Source organism: Sturnus vulgaris, chromosome 2, assembly GCF_052056855.1.
Source record: "Sturnus vulgaris isolate bStuVul1 chromosome 2, bStuVul1.hap1, whole genome shotgun sequence".
Classification (NCBI taxonomy): Eukaryota; Metazoa; Chordata; class Aves; order Passeriformes; family Sturnidae; genus Sturnus; species Sturnus vulgaris.
The window spans coordinates 117,748,940-117,771,400 of NC_142244.1; the positions used below are offsets into that span (position 1 = coordinate 117,748,940).

At 45.1% G+C, this 22,461-nt stretch overlaps 1 protein-coding gene across 1 annotated transcript in view; it reads left to right on the forward strand.

Annotated features, from left to right (window-relative positions):
• The window catches only part of RUNX1 (RUNX family transcription factor 1), a 172,798-nt gene that overhangs the window by 99,662 nt on the left and 50,675 nt on the right, over positions 1 to 22,461 (forward strand). The window contains exon 5 of the mRNA XM_088160505.1: positions 14,048 to 14,152. Within this exon, the coding sequence (XP_088016631.1) occupies positions 14,048 to 14,152 (105 nt within the window). The remainder of the gene's footprint in view (positions 1 to 14,047; positions 14,153 to 22,461) is intronic.

A 22,461-nucleotide genomic window follows, 5' to 3' on the forward strand; every position in this document is an offset into this window, starting at 1 on the left:
GTTGGAGCTCCAGGAGAGTTTTAAAAACTGCACCTTGGAGAGGATGGAAAATTAAATATATATATATATATATATATATAAAGTACATTTCCTTAGGATCAGAGGAACTGGAGTAAGTTTTGGAGCCAAAGCAGGTGTAATTTTGTAGAACATGAGAGATTTTACCAAGCACAATTTCTTCTGTCAGGACTCTTCCCTCTGGATATCATTCCCAGGGAAAAAAAAAAATCTCCAAAATACTCAAACTCCAAAAATTACTGGCCAGGATTCCAAATCCAATTATTTTTATTGGACTTCCCAAGCCAGAATTTTGCTCCTTCTGTGCAGGCTGCGTTATTTGAGCACTTGGTTGAAATGGATTTTATTTTTTTGCCTGAAATGCATTCAAAATTATAAAAGTATGTGCAAAACAGAGGATGCTGCCCTTCAGCAGGGTCATAAAACCAGAATTAAGGAGGCGTCCAGGTTCTGATCCAAGCCTTTGGAATGCTGCAGGGGACGTGGGATCAGATCCTGGAGTCACAATAAGCACATTTTGCCAGATGGGATAAAAAAAAAAAGAGGATAAATCCATCAGCAATCAACTGGGAAAAAAAAAAAAAAAAAAAAAGGGTCAATTGATAGAGTTTAAAATAAAATCTTTATTTGGGGTTTGGATTGATAAAGGATGTGGCATTTGAAGGATGCTACAGCCAGAGGAAGGGAATGGGAATTTTCTTTGGAAATTGGGAATTAGGAATTGTTCCTTGGGAGGGGCTGGGATGGAATTCCCAGAGCAGCCCCTGGATCCCTGGCAGTGCCCAAGGCCAGGCTGGGATAGTGGAAGGTGTCCCTGCCCACAAAACTTGATAATTTTGATTGTCATCTTCCAAAACTCTTCTCCAACTCTTCTGTTCTGAATGGAGAATTTTCCCTTAAAAAAAAAACAAAAAAAAACAGAGGCCAGGAGTGCTAAATTTATTTTTAAGGGATTTTAGGGTGGCTTGGTTGCATCATTAATTTGAGCCAAGATTTCTGTGCCATCCCAGTGAGGTTGAGGAGCAAACCCAGCCCTCCAAGGGGATGGAAAACTTAGCAGGGAAATCATGGAAGGAGGAAAAGAGAGAAAAATCCTTTCCCAGTGCCCGAGGTGCCTTGGGCTTGCTCTGGGCAGCCAGGGTTGTGCAAATCTCCAATTGTGGAATGAACTCATGGATGATGCTGCTCCACACAGGGGTTGGACTCCCAAAAATCATCCTGGGGGATGAGGCTGAGCAGTAAAGGAGGGGAAAAATCTGAGGTTCCTTGGGCTTGCTCTGAGTAGCTGGATTGAGGATTTAGGAATTCCTGGTTGAGAAATTAACCCCATGGATGATGCTGCTGCTCACAGGGCTTGGACTCCCAAAAACTTTCTCAGGAATGAGGCTGAGCAGCAATCCCAGCTCTCCAAGGAAATGGGAACCCCAGCAGGGATGCAGTGCCAGGAGGAAAGGAGGGGAAAATCCTTTCCCAGTGCTCAGGGGCCTTGGGATTGCTCTGAATAGCTGGATTCAGGATTTAGGAATGATTGAGGAATTAACCCCATGGATGATTCTGCTCCTTACAGGGGTTGGATTCCCAAAAATCATCCTAGGGGATGAGGCTGAGCAGCAAAGGAGGGGAAAAATCTGAGATGCCTTGGGCTTGCTCTGAGTGGCTGGATTTAGGAATCCCAGACTGAGGAATTAATCCCATGGATGATTCTGCTCCTCACAGGGGTTGGATTCCCAAAAACTTTCTCAGGGATGAGGCTGAGCAGCAATCCCAGCTCTCCCAGGGGATGGGAACCCCAGCAGGGATGCAGTGCCAGGAGAAGAGAGGAAAATCCTTTCCCAGTGCCCGGGGTTCTTTGGGAACTTTTTCTCTGAGAAATTGGATTTGTGAATCCCTGATTGTGGAATTAAACCCACACATGATGCTGCTCCTCACAGGGGTTGAACTCCCAAAAAACCATCCTGTGGGACGAGGCTGAGCATTCCTGCAGTGGCTCTGCCAGCTCCTAAAAAACCCCCTCTTTGCCTCATTACTAAAAATTTCATCGGGGCAAATAAACTCCCGCTCCCAACGCGTCGACAGGAGAAAAATAATGGCAGAGGGCTCGGAGAACTTCCTGTCTCCGGGAGAATTCCTGCTGTAAACAGTGGCCATGCCAAGTGCTGAGCCACTGCCCTCAGCCCAATAACAATAAATCTATTTTTTTGGTTCTGCACAGCTCCACTTGGACGTTTTTGCAGCGGCGAGGATGAGGCAGACGCCACCCTGGGAGCGTTTTCCCAAATTTTTTTTTTTTTTTTTTTTTTATTCTTTTAGCCCTGATAAAAGGGCTTCCCAGAATGTTGTTTAGGGAAAACAAAGTACCTCTCTAGATGAAAAGGTTACATAGTTTCGAGAGATCTGTTTGCCCTGCAGCTTTTTTCTTGTTGGTTTTGTTGTTTTTTTATTTTTTTTTCTGATTTGCTTTGATTTTTGCTGTTTGTTTTTTTTTTTTTTATGCCACCCTTCAGAACTCCAAGACTTCTGGTCAAAATAAAACTGATTTTTGTGGGTACGTGTGTCCCCATATCCCAACTTCCATAAGAGCAGCTATTTTGTCACCAAAATTAAATCCTGCTGGGAGATAAATCAGGCTTTAGGGCTGGCCAGAGAACTTGAGCAGGACTGAGGATGCTGCAAATCAGTGGCTCACAATTGCTGTCAGGAGAGTCTTTTCCAGCACAGTCATGTGCATAAACCCTCATCCAGCTGAATCAGTCTCTGTTCCCTTCCAAAAACCCTTTAGGAGCAGGGAAAAATATTAAAAATAAACTTTTTTTTTTTTTTTTTTTTTTTTCTCTTATCTTAACACTGCATCTCTCCACCTTTTTTTCCCCCATCCTGCTCCTCGATGGTTTTTTTCCCACCGTATTCTTTCCACGGAGTTTTCTCAGCCTCCCCAAATCGTTATTCCCTTTTCCTCCCTCTCTGCATGATATTCCTGGGAATCCCCTTGGAGAGCTGCAGCCTCCGGGCACAGGGTGGGAATTCCACGGAAATCTTTAGCAGCAGGGCAGGAAAAAAAAAAAAAAAAGGATGCAAGGAACAATCCTAAATTCCTGTCGCCTTTTCCCATGGAATCTGTGTGGGGAGGAGGAAGGAGCTGCCTGGAAGGCTCGGTGCCATCAGAGCTCTGCTTGGAGCTGTGTGCCCACATCGATTCCCTGAAATTTAGGGGGAGGAACTGAAGGAAAAGCTTTGGCAAAGCCACAAATCTTCCCCCCGGGCTGGACTGGGTGCCCAAAGCCCTGCTCAGCTCGGAGCTGAGGTGAAGCTGGCAGCTTCCAGACTGGTAATGGCAGAGTTCTCCCCCTGCCTGGATTTCCATGGGGTGACCCCGGGGGCTTTTCCGAGCTCTGGGATCGATGGGAGCTGCATTAGTGGGATGACAGCACAGCCACTCCTCAGCTCCGAGGAAACAATCCCAGGGCATTGCTGTGCTCAGAGAGAGCCTCTGGAAGGGATGCTCAGCTTGGGATTGATGTGCTTGAGGAATTCCTCCCTGCTGGAATGGCCCCGCTGCTGATGGAGGTGTTCCCTGCTCACACGGGGCGTCGCTTTTCCAGGGAATTCAAACCTTCCCTGCGAGCTGCAGCTGGGCCAAAGCTCCACAGGGCATTGAGAGGGTTTGTTCCCAGCTCCTGGGCTGTGCCAGGGAATCGTGGAATGGTTTGGGAAGGAAGGGATTGTAAAGATCACCTCGTTCCAACCCCCCCCTGGGGTGGGCAGGGATATTTTTCCCATCCAGGTTGCTCAGAGTCACATCCAGCCTGGAATTGAACATTCCAGGGATCCAGGGGCAGCCACAGCAAATCTGGGATTCCTAATTCCCAAAATCCCACCCTGCCCTCTGGCAGAGCAGAACCATTCCCCCTGTCCCAGCACTGCAAAAGGGAGAGGGACTGAGGGAAAATCCAGGTCTCCAAGGGATTTTCCCAAGTTGCCAGGACAATGCACCAAGCCATGGATGTGCCTCGGAATGGGAGGTGCCAAAAGCACAACAGGCAGGACACGAGGAGTGCCTGGTGTGAGGATTGGGCAAAGGATGAGAAAAGTGCTTTGAGGGGAGAAGAAATCCCAGGATCAAACAGAAAAGCAGCCAGAGAATCCCAGAATGCCAGAATGGATTGGGTTGGGAGGGATTTTAAATATTATCCAGACACCTCCCACTGTGCCAGGCTGCTCCAGCCCCAATGTCCCAACCTGGAACTGAACATTCCAGGGATCCAGGGGCAGCCACAGCAAATCTGGGAATTCCATCCCAGGGAACAATTCCTAATTCCCAAAATCCCATCAAATCCTGCTCTGAAGCCATTCCCTGGGTGCTGTCCCTCCATTCCCTGTGTGCTGTCCCTGCATTCCCTGGGTGCTGTCCCTCCATTCCCTGGATGCTGTCCCTCCATCCTTGGGAATTTTCTCTCTCCATTCCTTGGAGAGGAGCAGCAGCTCCCAAACCAGGGCACAGAGGCTGCAGGTCCAGACCAACAAACCCCTCTGAGCTTGAGCCTCAAGGGTTTGGGGTTTTTTTTTTTCAGGGAGAAGCTCCCTGAGGAATCCCCCTGGATTGGGGGAAGGGGAGAGGTCAGAGGTGGAATTTGGGATTTAATCCCACTTCAGATGGATAAATCTCGTGAATCTGGGCCTTAACCTTTCCACGTCTCTGTCATCCCTATAAAGTCTGGGGGATAATTTCTACCTCAAAAAGCTGATGAATGGTCTGAAATTACAGCTGGGCTCAGGGCTGTCATTAGGCTTAAGGATCCCAAGGCATTTTCTGTGAGAAGGTGGCAGAAGCTTTGCACTGGAGCCATTTCATCCTGAACTGTCCTTTCCACCTGCTCTTCCTGTTTTTCCCTTTCCCTGAGCTCCTCAGCAGTGACACAGCACTCAGGACACTTTGTGGCTAGAGCTGCATGCACTTTGTAGAGGTCAGGTCATTTCTGAGCACAGCCAGCTCAAGCTCAGCTCCAGAGGAGCACTCTATATAAAACAAAAATGATTTTGCACTGAGGAGAAAAAAAAAAAAAATCCCTGATATTTATATGACAGCTTGGAAGCAAAGATTCAGATTTTGGGGAGCATCAGAAATTTCCATTAGAGCCATATCTGGAGGTGGAAATAATTCCACCCTCTCTAAATGTGTGTTCAGACATTATGTTTGTGGAAATCGAGTATCTCTGTTTCAAGCCTTGGAATATTTTAATAAGAATTTTTGTTCCTAAGGGCCCCAGCTGAGATCTGCTGGTGCTGCAAGGGCCAGGGCACCCCAAGCTCTTCATTCCTGCTGGGCTGTAATTATTGTCTCCACCCAAATTCATAAGAATTTGATGGTGGTTACTGCAGCAGCTCCATTTAGAGGTACAGGCTGCTTGGCTTTTCCATTCAAAGGTCTCATTTCCCCCCCTCCCTGCTCCATGGATTTAATGCTTTAATCCATTCTGGAAATTTGAGCTGCAGCCTTGCAGTCTCAGGTAGCATCCCCACCTCAAAAATTCAGCTCCAGCAGGTGGCTGGGGTCGTTTTTGAGGATAAAAAAAAAAAAACATTCAGCAGAGATTGGGGTAACTCTGGTGCACAGACACATCCACAGGAGCCACCTCCCCCCACAAAGCCCAAAATCCAGGATTTCCACAGGACCTGGGGATGCTGAGACACAAATGATGCTCCTGGAGCCCAATTCCTCCCCCAGCTCCAAACAGTCCCACTCTGGAATTGGCCATCAGCACACAGAGCATCCCTGGGCCTTTGAGGTTGGCAGAGGTGACTCTGGGTGTCACCCTTGGGTGCCTTTTGTGTCCCTGTGCCCCCTCAGGTGTGACCCCACCTGCAGAGCTGCCCCAAACCTGGATCCCAGCACGGGGAGGAGCTGGAGCTGCTGCAGAGAGCCCAGAGGAGGCAGCAGGATGAGCAGAGGGATGGAGCAGCTCTGCTGGGAGGAAAGGCTGGCACAGCTGGGATTGTTCAGCCTGGAGAGGAGAAGCTTTGGGCTGAGCTCAGGGTGGCCTTGCAGGGCCTGAAGGAGCTGCAGGAACCATGGAGAGAGACAATTGCCAAGGGATGGAGGGACAGCACCCAGGGAATGGAGGGACAGCACCCAGGGAATGGAGGGACAGCACCCAGGGAATGCAGGGACAGCACACAGGGAATGGCTTCAGAGCAGGATTTGATGGATTTTGGGAATTAGGAATTGTTCCCTGGCATGGAATTCCCAGATTTGCTGTGGCTGCCCCTGGATCCCTGGAATGTTCAGTTCCAGGTTGGACATTGGCACAGTGGGAGGTGTCCCTGCCGTGGCAGGGGTGGCACTGAGATGATTTTTAGGATCTTTTCCCAACCCAAACCGTTCTGGGATTCCTGGACCTCCTCTCTTTTATGTCCTCTTTTATTTCTATCCTCCCTCAGATTCTCAGCTCTTTTCCCACCTCTCTTCTGCCTCAGCTCCCTCCTGATCAATGGCCACCACCATTTCCTCCCCATGCAGCTCAGCTGCTCCATATTTTCCATTTTCTCTTTTCCATTTCCTATTTCCATTCCCTGAACACAACAATCTGTGTTTTTGTGGCATCTCTGTTCGGGCACATTCACAGCAAATACCACACGAAGGTGGCAGAAGCAGCAGCCTGAGAGAGGGAGAACAGGAATCCAGCTGAGAATCCTGATTTCCACCCAAACCGTGAACTTTTCCAAGGAATTCCCATCAAACCCAAGCTGCTGGAGGACAGAGGGGCCACCAGGTGCCCTTTTCCAGCCTTGTCATGCTGGCCAGGGATCAGCACAGCACCACAACCCACAGCCCAGGGAACTGAAACCCCTCAGAGGCACAGAAGTGAAACTGGCTGCACTCAAATTGTCAAATTCGAGTGTAAACATCTGTGTCCCCCCCCACCCTCCAAAAAAAACCAACAACAAAAAAAAAAAAAAAAAAAAAACAACAAAAAAAAAACAAAACCCACAGACAGAAAATCAGTTTTAGTGAGCTCAGTCCCTCCCTTGCAGCGTTTCCCACCCTGGTGTGCAAGAAGAGTTTTGTGAAATGCTGAAGGTGCTGCCTGCTCCAGGAAGGGACAAAAAGCAGCCCTGAAGCAGAAATGAGATTTTTAATCACATTTTTAATGGCCCACTGGCACGTTTGTGGCACGCTGGGTGTTCATCCATCAGGAAGATTTTTTTATTTTTTTTTTCTCTGAGGGGAAGGGATTTAAAAGGAAAGAGGGGAAAAGTGACTTTAGAGCCTCCCTCCCATCTCCTAGAGGGAGCTGAGATTTCATGGAGCAGCCCCAGACTCTTCCAGGGAATTTTCCCAAGATATTTGTGCACTTTTGGGATCCTGGATTCCCCCGGAGTCTTTTCAATCCTTGATTCAGGCATTTGCTATCCCAGGTAGCAGCCCCAGCCTCCTGCCCACGCTGATTTTTCTCTTTTCATGGAACCTGGGACCCCTCCCAGGCTTTTTTTTTTTTTTTTGGGGGGGGGGGGAGTTTTTTTTCACATCTCCTGCAAAAGGAACTGAGATCTCAGGTAGCAGCAAAACTCAGGGCTTGGATTGTCTCGATTTGGAAAAGAAAAAAGAGCTGGGAAATAACTTTGAGAGCAGCAGCACTTGCACATCTGCCCGGGTCGGTGTTTCACGTCTGCAGCTCTGGGGGATATTTTTGACTCCTGAGAGAAGCAAATTCTCAGGGAAAAAATTTCCCCAAGAGCAACAGGGACTTCCCTTATCAGCCAGATAAAAGCAAATTCAATTTGAGCACCCGCTGAGTTTGACAAATGTCTCCATTATTTGATCGCAGTGATGTCATTGGGGTTTGCTCAGTTTCCTGCGTCGCCTGAGGTGAAAAGTGCCAAAATAATTGGGGCATTTTGGCCGAGCACCCTCATTTTCACTTCACCAAAAAAAAAAAAAAAAAAAATAATAAAAAAAATAATAATTGAAAGGATTCCACCCCGAGACACAACCTCCCTGCTCTGGGAATCCCTCCCTGCTTTCCAGCCCAGAATTGGAATTTTTTTTTAGGCAGGAAAAAAAAAAAAAACGTGGAGAAAGGGAGGAAAAAAAAAAATAAAGTGTGAAGTGCTGGGAAGGAAAGGAAAAGGGAAAAGCCAGGATCAACCGTGTCCATGCAGGAATGAGATGATTTTGCAGATTTATTGTGGAAAAAAAAATTTAAAAATCAGGATTTGGGAGAAGGGAAGGGAAGGGAAGGGAAAGGAAGGAAAGGAAAGAAAGGAAAGGAAAGGAAAGGAAAGGAAAGGAAAGGAAAGGAAAGGAAAGGAAAGGAAAGGAAAGGAAAGGAAAGGAAAGGAAAGGAAAGGAAAGGAAAGGAAAGGAAAGGAAAGGAAAGGAAAGGAAAGGAAAGGAAAGGAAAGGAAAGGAAAGGAAAGGAAAGGAAAGGAAAGGAAAGGAAAGGAAAGGAAAGGAAAGGAAAGGAAAGGAAAGGAAAGGAAAGGAATTTTTCACCTCTATTATGAAAAAAAAATCAGGATTTGGAGCTGGGGAGTAAAGGAAAAGGGACAAGCCAGGATCAACCATGTCCAGGCAGAAATGAGCTGATTTTGCAGATTTATTGTGAAAAAAAAAAAATAAAAATCACGATTTGGGAGAAGGAAAGGAAAGGAAAAGGGAAAATCCAGCACCAGCCATGACCCTGCAGGAACGAGCCACTTTTTCACCTTTATTGTGGAAAAAAAAAAAAAAAAAAAAATCCAGTATTTCTGGGGATTCCAGTTTGCAGCAGGACCCCTTTTGGCCGTGTAGAAATCCAGAAGAAAACATTTATTGATTTAGAGCACTGGAGATTTCATTCTGGGTAAGGAGCTGCTGTGTAAATACAGAGAAAAAAAACTTCCTGGAGTGAGAAATGTTCCCAAGGTCAGGTTTAGCCGAGCCAGAAGCTTTGGCAGGAGGGAAGGGGGGGCGTGCATTTCCCAAATTTCCAGCTTGGCAACGTGCTTAAATTTGAAAAAAAACCCCAAAAAAAAAAGTTAAAAATTGGTATTTAACATTTAAAACAGCTCCATTTCCCCTGTGAGTGATTGGCACGAGCAGCTCTTGGAATCAGGGAATGGTCCCCACTGTCACAGGGAGGAATTCATTCCCCAAAAAAAAATTTAAAAAAAAAAAATATATAAAAGTAATAAATAAATAAATAAAAAATAATAATAAATAAACAATAATATATAATAGAATAATAGAATAATATATTAATAGAATAATAGAATAATAGAATAATAGAATAATAGAATAATAGAATAACAGAATAATAAATTAAAAATAATAATAGTAATTCCTTCCCATCCAACCCTTCCCTCCTCCATCTTAAACCATTCCTGCCCCTCCATCCCTTGTCCCGAGTCTCTTTTTCCCTTCCTTTAGGCTCTGGAATAAGCTCTAAGTTCTCCCCTGGCACTTTTTTTTTTTTTTTTTTTTTTTTTTTTTTGGGTCACCACCCTCATTTGGTTGTTTGGACCGTTGGTCACAATTTACAAACCATGGTGAATAACAGCTTTATTTCATATTTAAATCCAGTGGCATTTGTGGTGCTGCTGGTAAACAAATCATGTTTCTTTTTTTTTTTTTTTTTTTTTTTTCCTGATGCCTCTTGCTCCAGCTGCAGCTTTTTTTTTTTTTAATTTATTTACTGATGAAACAGCACCAGAACAAACACAAGAGGCAAAGTTTTATTCTGTGCCAAACCATCATTTTGAAAAAAAAAAAAAAAAAAAAAAGAGAAAAAAAGCCACCACCCGAATTTTGAACACCTGCAAAAAAAAAAAAAAAAAACCTTTCAGCCCCAGGATGAGTTAATTCACGAATTTCAGCCCTTCTCAACTTCTTGATCAGATTTGGAGCTCTCAGAGATGAGAACCAACAAAAATCAGCCCCAGTGCCTGCGAGGTGACATTTGGGAATGGATGTGGGACGTGTTGGGGGGGACACCCTGGGGATGCTGAAATGCAGGAGAGCCGGGGGGGGAATGCTGTGAGGAGCCAGAAAATTGGGGAAAATGGATCATTTAGTGATCCAAACCTCCAAAATAAAATCATCCTCTTTCTTCCTACAACCTGGAATTCTCTCCTTAATAGAATAGAAATGTCTGTAATGTCATTTGAGTTCCATTTGGCCCTTACATTTCATAGTTTTTCCACCTCTACCTTTTGTCCTTGTCAGTACAGACATTCTTGGCTGCTTTCCTTCTTTTTTTTCCCCCCCCGCTTCTTTTTATTTAATAATTCACTATAACAATTTTTTTAAAGAAAAAAAAACAAAAAAAACCAAACCGAACAACCAAACCAAATTTAATGGCACAAATATTTTACTTATATATTGTATTTGTTGTAATACAATATTTGGGTCAATACAATATTGTATTTATTGGAACAAAGCCCAAAACGAAAAGGCAATGATTACACCAACCCCATGTTTTTGCCTTTTTCTCCCCTCTCCACAGCCAAATTTTTAAAGGTTTCACTCCATTTTTTTTTTCCTGTTCCCACTGGGATGACCCTTTATTATCAATGGCTTTTCCAAAGGATCAGGATGAAGTGAGAAATTCAAGTTGTGGCTTCTTTTCCCAGCAGTTTTCACTCCCTTTTTTCCTCTGCCCGTGCAGCCACATTTAATTAGAAATATTTCTTTGTCCCCCCGGCCGATGGGGACACTCGGGGGTGACTCAGGCAGGACACAGCAGCTCCGTGTGACCGTGGTGTCACCCAGGATTCACGATTTGGATCCTCTGGGATATTCCCAATTCTGGAGACCTCTGGGATCCTGCTGGGGGAGGAGCTGCTCCTTCTCCAGCCCCTGGGGGGATTTCAAATTCCTGCATTTCAGTGCAGGGCAGAATCCTGGAATCGTGGAGCAGCCTGGGTGGAAGGGATAATATCAGAGAATTCCAGGAATTCCTGAGGTTGGAAAATCCCTGCCAGCCCCTGCAGTCCCAGCTGTGCCCACCTTGTCACCCTGAGTGCCACCTCCAGGTGCCACCTGCAGGGATGGGCACTGCAAAGCTCCCTGGGCACCTCTTCCAATATCTAATCCCCCTTTCCGTGAAGAATTTGGAGCTGGCAGAACAAGGCTATAACCAACATCCAGACTCGGATCTGACGTGAACCAGAGTAGCCAGAACCTGCTCCCTGACAGAGCCATCGCACTCGGGGTGATGTGAATGTTCTGGATTCATTTGAGTCAATTAATTAACTCCCAATTTCGGGAGCGCCAGGCTTTGTGCTCCCTCTCAGACATCGCAGCACAGGCAATTCCTGCCAGCGTGCTTGGGTGAGCAGGGAGCAGTGACAGAGATCCCAAACTCCTCACCAAACATCCTTTGACTCACCAGGGACACCGGTGGCACCTAAATTGGAATTGTCCCGAGTTCCTGCACAGCCTCTCCCCGCAGCAGCTTTGATTTGCTGCCTCCAAGGGGAGGCTCCGTGGATCATCCCTGCACACACAGGGTGACAGCTCAGCTCGGCTCTCAGCACTCTGGAGCTCTCCATGGCTCTCCATCCCTCCAAAATCAAGATTTATTCGAGGTCTCGGTGTCTGTGCTCTCACTGAGTGGCAATGTCATTGTCACTGACTCCTGGACACCGTGGCTCTGATGAGCGTGTGGGAAAGGAAAAGGGAATGCTGTGCTTGGGGCTTGGTGGTTTTATTTCCTTCCCGGTGTGCCAGAAGCCTTTCTCACCCAGCTCAGTGAAATCCCCAAATCCCTGAAGTGGGAAAAGCCCTCTAAGATCCAACCTGTGCCCCCATGGCCACCTTGTCACCCTGAGTGCCACCTCCAGGTGCCACCTGCAGGGATGGGCACTCCAAAGCTCCCTGGGCAGCCCCTGCCAAGGCCTGAGCTCCCTTTCCATGGGGAAATTCCTGCTGCTGTCCAAGCTGAGCCTGCCCTGGCCCAGCCTGAACTTTGTGGTTTTGTTTTTCCCTCTGAAATTCTCTCAGGTTTGCTCAGTCTCAAGGCACGTCCTGAGCAATTTTATAAATGTGGGGACAGCTCAGAGCACACCTGAGGTTTGGAGGAAAATCTCTGTCCGTTCATTTGAAAGCTGCACTGGATGATCCCTGAGTGTCCCAACCCAGAATAATTTAATAATTTGTGATTCTGTCATCAACGATAAAGGGAATTTTTATCCAACTTTGTTCTTGACTCCTCTTCTGTTGTTCTGGCAGGGAAAGAGGAGCAGAGGTGTAAATGTTGATATCAAAATTTGTTATTTAAATCAAGAGCTCAGCCATCCTTGGCTGGGGTAAATGCAGGGAGGGGAGGAATGGAATTTCCAGGAAATGTTCCTGGGGAGGGGAAAAATTTGCTGTTCCAGGCAGGCATTAATATTTCCATTTTTATTGACATTTTAATTTCAATTTAGCTTCATTTATTGAGCTATTTCTATTTCATTTTTACATTCCTGTTGAAATTTCTGTTTAAATTTAGCCTTATAGAGCTATTTCTCTTTAATTTTTTACCTTTCTCTTTAATATCCCATTCACATTTCTATCGAAATTTGGCCCTTATTTATGGACCTAACTGAAATATTCCTATTTCTGAATATTTCTATTTATTTTTTACATTTCTATTTAATATCCTATTTGCACTTCTATTAAAATTTCTGTTGAAGTTTCTGTTTAAATTTAACCTTATTTATGGACCTATTTCGATTTCATTTTTATATTTCTATTTAATATCCTATTTAAGTTTCTAGTGAAATTTCTATTGACATTTCTATTGAAATTTCTGTTTAAGTTTAGCTTTATTTATAGACCTATTTCTATTTAATTTTTATATTTCTATTTAATATCCTATTTACATTTCTACTGAAATTTCGATTTCAATTTACCTTTATTTACAGACCTAACTAAATCAAAAAATAAAAATGGGTGGAAGGGAAGAAACTCCAAGCTCAGGTTAGAACCAGGTGGTAAAAACGAGGGAAAAGGGAGGAAAAAAATCTCAATTTTCCTTCAACAATTCCTGATTTTCCCAAGGGGCCAAGGCCCAACCCCATCATTTGAGCTCTTATCAAAGATGCAGAATGCACCAAAAACACCAGGAATAAATCAAGGGGTAAATCCAAAATACACCCATGCCATGAATGGAACAACTTGGAAAAAAAAAAAAAAACCTTCATCATTTTCTTGCTGAATATTCGAGATTTATCCTCTGCTGTGGCTTTGTGAAATGTTTTCATTCTCTGTAAGGATTTATTATTATTATTTATTTTTTTATTTTATTTTATTTTTATTATTTTTATTTTTATTATTTTTTTTCCATTCCTTTTTGGCATTTTCAGAGGGCTCTGCCTCACAAGATGGAATTGATCTCGTGTTGAGTTTGGGATTTCCCACCCAGCCTGGGGGGTTCTGAGCACCCACTTTTTTTATTTTCACAAATGAAAATTCTGCTCAGAATCCCGTGGCACTTTTTGGAAAATCCAGCCTCGATTTCCCAACTTGCCTCTAGAAATCCCAGATAACACAGCAGAGTCAGGAATATCAGAATATCAGAATATCAGATAAACCCTGACTGTTAGGGGTAACCTCCCTTTTTTTTTTTTTTTTTTCTTTTCTTTTTTCTTTTTTACAAACAAAGTATAGATGATTTAAATATAAATTAATTTTCTTTCCCCGAAAGCTTTGAGCAATTGCCACGGTGGGAATGAATCCAGCACCAGAATTCTACACCCCCCAAAAAAAAAACTTTTAGTGCCTTGCAGGGTGTTTGAGCTCTATCAGAAACGAGGAGTTTGCTTTTCTCAACACTTGTTTGGGGATTTTTTAATTTTTATTTATTTGCTCAGTAGGGTGTTCTATCAGAAACGGGGAGTTTGCTTTTCTCAACACTTGTTTGGGGATTTTTAAATTTTTTCCTTTGCTCAGTAGAGTGTTCTATTAGAAACGAGGAGTTTGCTTTTCTCAACACTTGCTCAGGGGATTTTTAAATTTTTTTTTTCTTTTGCTCAGTAACATTTTCCTTTTTTTTTTTTCCTGTTGCAGGGAAAAGCTTCACTCTGACTATCACAGTCTTCACAAATCCTCCCCAGGTAGCCACGTACCACAGAGCCATCAAGATCACGGTGGATGGACCTCGGGAACCACGAAGTAAGTGAGCTCAGGAGAGAAATTCCAGAGGCATAAATCGATTTAATGATGAGCAGGGGCTCATCCCCATCCACACCAAATCCAGCAGCCTGTGGACAGCTGGTATTGTTTGTAGCTTTCCGATTTTTTAATCCTTGCCTTGCTGAAGTTTCCTTTTTCACTGGTGACTTGCATTTCTGCAATATCCAGCCAGGCCTGGCTCGGACCCAAGGGATGCTGGTAAAAGGTGGGCACTGAATTCCTTGCACATCATTTCTGGCTTTTCAAATGTTAAGAGGATTTTAAAGCATTGGAAACCAATATGGCATCGATCAAAACCTTCAGGCTGGGCTGAGCCACCCTGCAAACAGGAATAAATCCCATATTGGCTTCTGCCTGAATTCCCTGAACCTCAGCTGTGGGACAGCCTGGGAGAACACATTTATTCCTTCTTTCTTTCTTTCTTTCTTTCTTTCTTTCTTTCTTTCTTTCTTTCTTTCTTTCTTTCTTTCTTTCTTTCTTTCTTTCTTTCTTTCTTTCTTTCTTTCTTTCTTTCTTTCTTTCTTTCTTTCTTTCTTTCTTTCTTTCTTTCTTTCTTTCTTTCTTTCTTCCTTCCTTCCTTCCTTCCTTCCTTCCTTCCTTCCTTCCTTCCTTCCTTCCTTCCTTCCTTCCTTCCTTCCTTCCTTCCTTCCTCTCTCTCTTCCCTTTTTTGAAGGAATGAAGCACAGGGAGGAGCTGAAGGATGGGATATTCCAGGGAATGCCCGAGCCTTGCCCACAGGGGATTGTTTTGTTCAGGTGCTGAGGGCTGGCTGAAATGGAGTGAAGGTGGAGCAAGGAGAGATCCCAGGATCAGGAATGGTTTGGGTTGGAAGGGACATTAAAGATCATTTATTTCCACCCCCAGACACCTCCAGCCCCAATGTCCCAACCTGGAACTGAACATTCCAGGGATCCAGGGGCAGCCACAGCAAATCTGGGAATTCCATCCCAGGGAACAATTCCTAATTCCCAAAATCCCATCAAATCCTGTTCTGAAGCCATTCCCTGGGTGCTGTCCCTGCATCCCCTGGGTGCTGTCCCTCCATTCCCTGTGTGCTGTCCCTCCATTCCCTGGGTGCTGTCCCTCCATTCCCTGGGTGCTGTCCCTCCATCCCTTGGCAATTGTCTCTCTCCATGGTTCCTGCAGCTCCTTCAGGCCCTGCAAGGCCACCCTGAGCTCAGCCCAAAGCTTCTCCTCTCCAGGCTGAACAATCCCAGCTGTGCCAGCCTTTCCTCCCAGCAGAGCTGCTCCATCCCTCTGCTCATCCTGCTGCCTCCTCTGGGCTCTCTGCAGCAGCTCCAGCTCCTCCCTGTGCTGGGATCATTCTCTGCTGTCACCAGAGGCAATCCTTGGCCTCAGTCACTACCCCAGTGGAGCATTTGCATGTCGTTATCAAAATGTAAATTGAGGTTTGGGATGAGTTTCTCGCACCCCTCCCACTCTCTTGGCAGAAGTTCTGGATGTTGCTTCAGTGGAATTGTCCCGGGAGAGCAGAGCAGGGCTCAAACACCCTCCAGGGAATGAGACTCACAGCTTGGGGCTGCTTAACCAGGAAAGAAATATTTCCAACTTCAGCTAAAATAGCTTAGAAAACTCAAGTTTTCTCCTGGAGCTTTCCTTTACCTGAGGTGCATCACTATCTATATTTTTAGAGGAAAAATCTGATGTATTATTTTGGATTTGAGGACCAGCCTTAAAACAAATACTCTGCCAGCATAAAGCTCCTTATTTATTTATTCTTATTTCTTTGGCTTGTTGTTTTGTTGTTTGGGGGTTTTTTTTAAAATTCAAATTGTGGTTGAACTATCCCTGAAAAATACCCTCAGTGAACCAGGCAGCTGTGTGCATAAAAAAGAGATTTGAGTATGCAAATTCCAGATTTGCATATGCAATTACCTGGGCATGCTCAGGGTTTGCAGACAATGAATAAACTTCAGTTCTTTGAATATGCATCTGCTCGAAACAAAATCCTCCTGCTGGCAAACCTTCTGTTGGAAATCAATTCTTCAGTTGGTCGAGGAGTTAATATTTAATGAGATTCTGCATTTTAAAAAGGAAGTGGAGATACGATCCTGAGAAGGAAGCAGCACACGGGATCTGCCCGACCCAAATGCATGCAAAGGCTTCCTTGGAATTCATATTCCTTATTTTAGGCAAATCAGCTGCACTGGGAGGGAGCTTTCAGGCATGAGGAAAGGTTGGAGTCCCCCCAGCAGGAATCCCCCCCCCCCAGTAGGAATTCACAGGTTTTGTATTGCTGAGTCATTCGTGACACAGCACAAAAGGGATTGTGGGGTCATGGAATGGGCTGGGAAGGGATTAAATCCCATCAATCCCACCCCTGCCATGGCAGGGACACCTCCCACCGTCCCAGGCTGCTCCAGCCCCGATGTCCCAACCTGGAACTGAACATTCCAGGGATCCAGGGGCAGCAAATCTGGGAATTCCATCCCAGGGAACAATTCCTAATTCCCAAAATCCCATCAAATCCTGCTCTGAAGCCATTCCCTGGGTGTTGTCCCTGCATTCCCTGGGTGCTGTCCCTCCATTCCCTGTGTGCTGTCCCTCCATTCCCTGTGTGCTGTCCCTGCATTCCCTGGGTGCTGTCCCTCCATTCCCTGGGTGCTGTCCCTCCATTCCCTGGGTGCTGTCCCTCCATTCCCTGGGTGCTGTCCCTCCATCCCTTGGCAATTGTCTCTCTCCATGGTTCCTGCAGCTCCTTCAGGCCCTGCAAGGCCACCCTGAGCTCAGCCCAAAGCTTCTCCTCTCCAGGCTGAACAATCCCAGCTGTGCCAGCCTTTCCTCCCAGCAGAGCTGCTCCATCCCTCTGCTCATCCTGCTGCCTCCTCTGGGCTCTCTGCAGCAGCTCCAGCTCCTCCCCGTGCTGGGATCCAGGTTTGGGGCAGCTCTGCAGGTGGGGTCACACCTGAGGGGGCACAGGGACACAAAAGGCACCCAAGGGTGACACCCAGAGTCACCTCTGCCAACCCCAAAGGCCCAGGGATGCTCTGTGTGCTGATGGCCAATTCCAGAGTGGGACTGTTTGGAGCTGGGGGAGGAATTGGGCTCCAGGAGCATCATTTGTGTCTCAGCATCCCCAGGTCCCTCCACTGCCACAGAGATCCAGGAGCTGCTCTGGGAATTCCATCCCAGCCCTTCCCAGGGAACAATTCCTCATTCCCAATATCCCATCTAACCAACTCTTTTAAACCATTCCCTGTTTCCTGTCACTCTCTGCCTGCATGAAAAGTCCCTCTCCTTCCTTTTTAGAACCTCTGGAAGTGGCTCTGAGCTCTCCCTGGAGCCTCCTCCTCTCCAGCCTGAACACCCCCAGCTCTCCCAGCTTTTCCAATGATTATTTTTTGCTGCTTTTGCTTTCGAGTGGGCTTCAACATCCTCAAATTTGACTTCTCACCAAGATTTCCAAATCACAGCCATAGCCACGACCACTTCATGGCTAAATTCCACTTAGGGAATTTTTTTCCCTAAATTCCTTTGCTGGAGCTGTGGATTGGATCTGTGGTGAGCCCTGTCAAACCAGGCCTGCCACGGACTGAAGGGATTTAGAAGGATATCTAAATTTCCTTGAATTGGGATGGGAATCCACACAAAAACTGCTGGATTTGAGTGTTTTAGCTTCAGTAATCGATATTTGGGAGCATTCCCCCACATCCATGACTCAGTCATTTGAGCTGAAGGAATTCCAAACAGGCTGAGATGATTTTTTTTTTCCTCCTGATTCACCAGAGATCTGTGGAAGCAACGGGAAAAAAAAAAATCGATCCTGCTGTCTTCCAGAGAGTCAGAAAAACCTGCTGAGGTCCAAAACCAACCCAAACAACAATTTTTGCTTCATTTCCTCTATGGTTTGGATGGTTCTCAGACAGCCTGCATTCCAATAATCAGATTAAGGCATAGAAACAATTTTTTTTCCTTGGCAGAGTGGTCAGACCTTGGGCTGAGCTGCCCAGGGAAGTGATGGGGTCACTGTCACTGGAATTGTCCCAGATCAGTCTGGATGTGACCCCTGGGGACAGGGTTTGGGGTGATGCTGGTGTTGATCAATGGATGATCCTTGAAGGGCTCTCCCAACCTTTTTGGGGTTCTGTGACTCTCTGGGGTGTGTGGAGGTGACAATAGGTGACAATGACACTGTCACAGGGCCACCTTTGCTCTGCACAAAAATTGTGTTCCTGCACATCCCACATGGAAATTTGCACTTCAGATCGTGATAAATTCCCATCTGTGGGAATTCCACATTTTCCTTTTTTTGTTTTTTGTTTTTTTTTTTTTCCCTCCCCCATTGGATTCCTGTCTGTGCCTACCCAGACAAAACTTCTCAAATTGTCACAGCTCACAAAGAGAGCCAAGCTACTTAAAAACCTGGCTCTTCCTCCTCTGCTTTCATTATGGATTTTTAAAACCTCTTTTGAACTGAGCATTTTTATTCCCCACTTCTGAATAAATGCTTATTTTCAGAATTTTTTTTTTTTTTTTTTTTTTTTTTCTGAAAAGAAATCCTTCTGCACTGTCAGGGAGAAGGGCAGGATGACCTAAGCCATCGTTTTCTTCTCCAGCTTCTCTGATTCTATGATTCATAAAGCAATTTCTGTTTTTATGAGCAAAGTCCATGGGGAAAATCATTAGCAGAAACCAGATCAAGAGTAGAGCTCCTGATGAAAATACTTTTGGTTAGGAAACTTGGTAGAAATAGTCTGAGTCCTAAATTAAATATTTCCCTTAGGCCATTTGACCTGCTGTGTACATCTGCTGAAAAATTAGGTTTTTTTTTTTCTTCTCCTGTCTGCTTTTTTCTGCTTTTTCCTCATTGAATTGTTTTAACCTGCATAGCTCTGAACAATTCACTCATGGCCCAGGTGCCTGTAAGTGATGTGAAAGGAAAAAGCCACGTGGATTTAGCCTCGGTCTAAAGTTAAGATGGGCATTAAATGTGATTATTCCCTGTTGGATATGTAGTTTTTCCTAAATAATTTTGGGGAAAAAAAAAAAAAAAAGCCCAGAGTGGGATGGTGAGAGATGGGGAGAGAGGGAATACATTGCTGAGCAGGAGTTGAGAAAGAGCCTAAAAAGCTGCTGGGTCTGTTCTGAAGGAAATCTTACCCTGCCTGAGGTCATTTTTAGGGAAACCCCAAGAAACTTTTAATAATAATAAAAGTCAAACTTTTCTCAAAAAAAAAAAAAACCAAACAAAAAACACCAACAAAAAAACCCCAACAAACTTTTCATTATTTCAGTGGGCTGAAACCATATTAATGCCTTTAATTCTTGCTCATTTTCTACTGCAAGTTGCTAATTTTGGAAAGTGAGGCTGAATTTTACCAAATAACTTAGAAACCATAATAAAGGGTTATTTGGTTATTTGGTTATTTGGTTATTTGGTTATTGGGTTATTGGGTTATTGGGTTATTTGATTGTTTAAATGGTTACCATTTTCTGATTGGAAAATACCCAATATATAAATATCAGTGGTGGATTCTCAGATCCTTCCACTCACCTGGAATTCCAGGGACTGAGAGTTCCTGAGGAGAAAAGATTGAAGGAGATCCCAGCTTGGGGAGGAGCTGGAGCTGCTGCAGAGAGCCCAGAGGAGGCAGCAGGATGAGCAGAGGGATGGAGCAGCTCTGCTGGGAGGAAAGGCTGGCACAGCTGGGATTGTTCAGCCTGGAGAGGAGAAGCTTTGGGCTGAGCTCAGGGTGGCCTTGCAGGGCCTGAAGGAGCTGCAGGAACCATGGAGAGAGACAATTGCCAAGGGATGGAGGGACAGCACCCAGGGAATGGAGGGACAGCACCCAGGGAATGGAGGGACAGCACCCAGGGAATGCAGGGACAGCACCCAGGGAATGCAGGGACAGCACACAGGGAATGGCTCCCATGCAGGATTTGATGGGATTTTGGGAATTAGGAATTGTTCCCTGGGATGGAATTCCCAGATTTGCTGTGGCTGCCCCTGGATCCCTGGAATGTTCAGTTCCAGGTTGGGACATTGGGGCTGGAGCAGCCTGGCACAGTGGGAGGTGTCTGGATAATATTTAAAATCCCTCCCAACCCAATCCATTCTGGCATTCTGGGATTCTCTGGCTGCTTTTCTGTTTGATCCTGGGATTTCTTCTCCCCTCAAAGCACTTTTCTCACCCTTTGCCCAATCCTCACACCAGGCACTCCTCGTGTCCTGCCTGTTGTGCTTTTGGCACCTCCCATTCCGAGGCACATCCATGGCTTGGTGCATTGTCCTGGCAACTTGGGAAAATCCCTTGGAGACCTGGATTTTCCCTCAGTCCCTCTCCCTTTTGCAGTGCTGGGACAGGGGGAATGGTTCTGCTCTGCCAGAGGGCAGGGTGGGATTTTGGGAATTAGGAATCCCAGATTTGCTGTGGCTGCCCCTGGATCCCTGGAATGTTCAGTTCCAGGTTGGACATTGGCACAGTGGGAGGTGTCCCTGCCATGGCAGGGCTGGAATTAGATGATTTTTAAGGTCCTTTCCAACCCAAACCCTTCATGATATAAATCCTGTAAAAAAGCAAAGTCATCCCTTTTCCAATACATGCTTCCATTTATTTTTTTTTTTCATTTTTAATTTTGAACAAAACTTATGAATCTCTGAATCCTAACAGATAAAGGAAAGACAGGAATTGTTGTTTTCAAGGCCTTTTGTCTGGAGATAAAACTGAAATGTGATTATTTCATGGCACTCATCCAGCCAGGAAAGTCTTTTCTTAGAAGACAATTACAAGACTTAGCAGAGTTTTCTGTTTTTCTTCCTTCTCTCCCATCTCACTCTGCTCTCTGCCACTTTGAAGCCATTCCCCATTCTCCTGTCACTCGTGAAAATCCCTCCCCAGCATTTCTGTGACCCCTTTATGTATTTATGGGATTTACCTGGTTGGAAATGCAAAGGATTATGAAAATTTATCCTACTAAACGATGATAAATTCATTTATCAGAGCAGGGATGGTGAGGATCCTTTATGTGCTAGCAATAAGTTGGACCTCAGTAGGTTTTTAAGCATCCTGGAGGATTCATGGTGCAGAAACTCCTTTTCCAGATGGAATGGGATGATTTTCCCTGGAATTTATCACTGGGTGATGCGAGGCAAGGAATTTATAATTTATTTAGTTCAATTAAATGGTCAAATATGTGGAGCACAAAACCTGGTGACTTTTCTGGGACTGTAGATTCCATAGAATTGCTTCTCAAATTATTTTGATTTTTTTTTTTTTTTTTTTTATGAAACCCAGGAGTGTTGACAGGACAAGCTCCTTCCTTGAGAAATTAGGGAGCTGCTGCCTTGGGGGTTAGGAATGAAGTTAAGCCTGGCCTAGTCCTGTAGAAATTATTTCAACTCCTTTTCTTAGTCACTTCACCCCACACATCTCTTTTTTCACCCCTCTTGTACGAATATGATTTTCAATTTAATCATTTTGGTGACCCTCCTTGACCTCTCCCTGCTGAAATCAGGGGGGAACTGCTCAGAACTGGGACAAAAGCAGGGTCAGGTGAATTATTTCTGACCATGTCTCACTAGACCTTTAAAACAAAGGTTTTAAAAGCAGTGAACGAGATGAAGATCTTATGGGAAGAGAACATTTTTCCATAGGAATAGGAAAATATGAGGGAATGAAAGGTTTGCAGGAGATGCTGGGGCTGGGAAAGGATGAGCCTGGGGTTGGATCCCTCACTGGAGGTTCCTCTTGTGGCTTTTAGAGATTTTTTTTTTACCTTTTCCCCTTCCCAAAATGAGATTTTCTGGCAGAGCTGGGCTGTTGGAGCATCCATCCTGCTCTTCCCCAGGATTGGCAGATGAGAAATTTTCCTTCAGAGTTTTCCTGAGCTGATCCCTCCTTCCTCAGCTCCCAAGGCTGGGAGAAGGGAGAGGGAAATTTCCACCCCTCATGGAGAGCTCAGACACTTCTGCTTGCTAAAGAAGATTTTGGCAGTGCAGGAACTTTGTTAAAACCTCAGGTTTTGAGGAGATTCCTTATTTATGGAATCAGGAATTATTTTTATTTATTTATCCCCAAAATGTGGAAGGGAAAGGCTGGAGGAAGCTCCACAGCATTTTCAGTGATCAGCTCCAATTTTCTTCTTGAAATGCAACTGCAGAGAGTGAAAATCCAGCTGCACTGCAGCTCCTCAGTTCCAGCTTTGGATTATCAGCTGGAGCCTTCCCTCCCTGCAGACCCACACGAAACATCCCAGAATTTTGTTCCATCGTGATGAGGAATGGGGAAAAAAAATGTTTTACTTGTAGCTCTGCATCTCCCTTTGTG